General features: G+C 54.4%; 1 protein-coding gene across 1 annotated transcript; it reads right to left on the bottom strand.

The window, feature by feature from the left end:
- Positions 1-904: 904 nt before the first annotated feature.
- On the bottom strand, positions 905-3,268 carry LOC124672519 (cell division cycle protein 48 homolog). Its single transcript, XM_047208737.1, has one exon. It carries the CDS (start codon positions 3,266-3,268, stop codon positions 905-907), a length of 2,364 nt encoding a protein of 787 aa, XP_047064693.1.
- Positions 3,269-3,602: the final 334 nt, after the last annotated feature.

Here is a 3,602-nt window from a genome sequence, read left to right as displayed (position 1 = left end):
CCAAGGTTAACATTGTCAACATTGCCTCACGGGCACACCGCGCCGCACCTTCCTAGTTAAGTATTATTGATCAGACACATGTAAACCACAGAATATATCCTTGAAAAATCTATCAGGAGATCAACATAGTTTCATCAATTAACTACACATTCCTAGCAAACATGAGATTATCTTTTGGAGCACACGAAAAATAGTCACTAAGGCAACTGGGTAGCACTGAATTAATGCACGAAGGATGCAGCAATGCAGTAAATTTTGCAACTCCCACTAGCAGAAAAAGAAAGTAGGTTGTCAAATCTGAAGACAAAGAAAACCTTCTCGTGTTCAATAAAATCGCATTCATCTTCATAGTTATGAATGAAGAGCTGAAAAGCCAACCACATAACTTGAACAAGTATACACAAGTTAGATATATCTCACGACAGTTGCATACAAACGCACAATCTACCCCTCCTCAACTTGCCTCTTGCTGGTTCTGATTTCTAACATAAACTACATATATGATAATCTGACCCCAAAAAAATCTCTCTCCAACTAAGAGTGTTGTGAGCCACAGGTTCCAGAATTCAGAGTTCAGACACAGCCTACTAAGGATGCAAACAAATTCATTGTGGGCTTCAGCTTTCTTCATATTTAGTCATTTCAAACACTTCACATTAATTCATCTGTTCTGGATTGCCACTGTGAGGTTTCAGTTAACGGCCCGGGCTAGTTTCAGAGTCTGCCTGAAAATAAAAGTGCGCACAAATTTTCTTTGGGCCAACTTATTTCATGAATTTTATTTATATGATTTAAATGCTTATTACATACGGAAATTTACATGGATATAGTTAACAAAATGCTAAGAGACAAGAGGAAATAGAACAAAAACAGAACCTATGCTACTTAAGTTTCTAACGATGGCTCAATTGTACAGATCATCTTCATCAGCTGCCGCGAAGGTGTTGGTAGCAGCTTCTGCCACCTGCGGCTGCGCCGGGAAGCGGAACTCGGTGTCGAACCCTCTGGACTGCTGCAGCGTCTGAGCAAAGGCCTGGTACTTCCTGATGTCGCTGTCGCTCACGCTCCTCCTCGCGTACTTCATCGACTCCTCGAAGTGAGCCGCCTTGATCTCAGCCACCTCCTCTGCTTCCTGCCCGCAGTCTACCTCCATGCTATCTTTTCCCAGCCTCTGTTTCTCAATGTCCTTCTCTATATCCTCCCTGATGGCGTACTTGCATGCCCTTTGGCAGATCTCCGTGATGTCGGCGCCACTGAAACCGGCCGTGAACCTCGCGAGCGCGCTGAGGTCGACGTCCTTGGCCACTGGAGACTTCCTGAGGCAGGCCTTGAAGATCTGGTGCCTTGAGGCCTCGTCGGGCAAGGGGATGTAGATGAGCTGGTCCAGGCGGCCGGGCCGGAGCAGCGCCGAGTCGATGATGTCAGGCCGGTTGGTGGCGCCAATGATGAACACCGTCTTCTTGGCGTTCATGCCGTCCATCTCGGTCAGCAGCTGGTTCAGGACCCTGTCCGCCGCGCCACCGGCGTCGCCCACGCTGCCACCCCTCTGCATAGCGATGGAATCGAGCTCGTCGAAGAACAGGACGCACGGTGCATACTGACGCGCCTTGTCAAAGATCTCACGCACGTTGGCCTCGCTCTCGCCAAACCACATCGTGAGAAGCTCGGGTCCCTTGATGCTGATGAAGTTGGCCTGGCATTCATTAGCAATCGCCTTGGCCAGCAAGGTCTTGCCGCACCCCGGTGGCCCGTAGAAGAGGACACCCTTGGAAGGCGACATGCCGAACTTCTCAAACTTCTCCGGATGCTCGACCGGGTACTGGACGGTCTCTTGCAGCTCCCTCTTGACGCCGTCGAGGCCGCCGATGTCGTTCCAGCTGACGTTGGGCACCTCGACGACGGTCTCCCGAAGCGCAGATGGATTCGTGCCGACGAGAGCCGTCTTAAGGTGGTCATTGGTAACGGCCATGGAGTTCAAGATTTCAGCATCGATGGTGTCGTCCTCCAGGTCGATCATGTCCATCTTCTCCCTGATGCATTGCAGGGCCGCCTCCGTGCAGAGCGCGGCTAAGTCGGCGCCGACGTAGCCGTGTGTATCCTTGGCAACCACCTCGAGGTTGACGTCCACATCAAGCTTCATGTTTTTGGTGTGGATGCGGAGGACCTCGAGGCGTCCGACCTCGTCTGGTACGCCGATGTCGATCTCACGATCGAACCTACCAAAGCGCCTGAGAGCAGGGTCGATGCTGTTGGGCCGGTTGGTGGCGCCCATAACAATGACGTGCGCGCGGGCCTTCGTGCCGTCCATCAAGGTGAGCAGCTGGGAGACAATGCGCCTCTCGACCTCGCCATGAGTCTTCTCCCTGTTGGGAGCGATGGAGTCAATCTCGTCAATGAAGATGATGGAGGGCGCGTTCTTCTCCGCCTCCTCGAACGCCTTCCTGAGGTTGCTCTCGCTCTCTCCGGCCATCTTGGACATGATCTCGGGGCCGTTGATGCAGAAGAAGAAGGCCCCGGTCTCGTTGGCCACGGCGCGGGCGATGAGGGTCTTGCCGGATCCCGGAGGGCCGTAGAGAAGGATGCCCTTCGGAGGCTTGACGCCGATGGACTTGAAGAGCTGCGGGTGCCTGAGCGGCAGCTCGACCAGCTCCCTGATCTGCGTCATCTGCTTGCGCATGCCACCTACGTCATCGTAACCGACGTCGTCGAGCCTCTCCTCGTCCTCCCTCTTCACGGGCTCTCCCTCACAGAAGATCTCCGTGTCGGCAGCCACAATGCAGTACTCGAGGTCCTCGCCTTGATCGATGTCCATGACCTTGAACTCGACGCTCCGCATGCCGCCGCGCACGAGGAAGAGGTCGCCCTTGCGGACCGGGCGGTACGCGTCCAGGAAGTAGGGCTTGAGGTACGATTCGAAGAGGTTGCCGGTGATGCCCTCGACGGTGTCGTCCACCGGCAGGACGTGCACGCGCGTCCCGTGCCTGGCGTCGTAGCACTGGTGCACGGACACGACGTCGGCGACGCGGACGCGCAGGTTGGAGCGGACCACCTTGTTGATCTTCATCTTGTGCTCCTCGCAGGTGTCGTCGGCGATGGCGATGCAGACCGTGCTGCGGCGGCGCTTGCCCTTGAGCAGCACGACGTCGCCAGTGAATATCGAGAGCCTCTCCATGGTGGCCGGGTGGAGCTTGCACATGGAGTTGTCGTCGTCGGTCGGCTCCTCCACCACCAGCCGGTTCGCGGCCTTCTTCGACGGCGCGGCCGACATCGTGTTCATCAGCGCCTGTCGATCGTTGATCTCGATTCGATGTGTATGTCTCGTATTACTCCGATCAGTGTTTGCTGCGTTCCTGTTCTGGACTTGTATTGATGAAGATAAGGTGTACGGGTCAGGCTTCTATTTGAAGGCGCGGCCAGAAAAATCGATTCCGATTGGAGCAGGGCGCTCGATGCCTCTATCGCAGCTCATGTCCGAGCCTCGTTCAAATTCGGAAAATAGACTCGCTGAAAGTAGACGGAGTGGTCGAAAAGAAAGGAAGGCCGAAACCGGTAAGGCCCATATGAGCGTTTCGCAAAGTAAACCAGATCATCCTCGGCACTGA

Source organism: Lolium rigidum, chromosome 7, assembly GCF_022539505.1.
Source record: "Lolium rigidum isolate FL_2022 chromosome 7, APGP_CSIRO_Lrig_0.1, whole genome shotgun sequence".
Classification (NCBI taxonomy): Eukaryota; Viridiplantae; Streptophyta; class Magnoliopsida; order Poales; family Poaceae; genus Lolium; species Lolium rigidum.
This window is presented reverse-complemented; position numbering and strand designations above follow the sequence as displayed.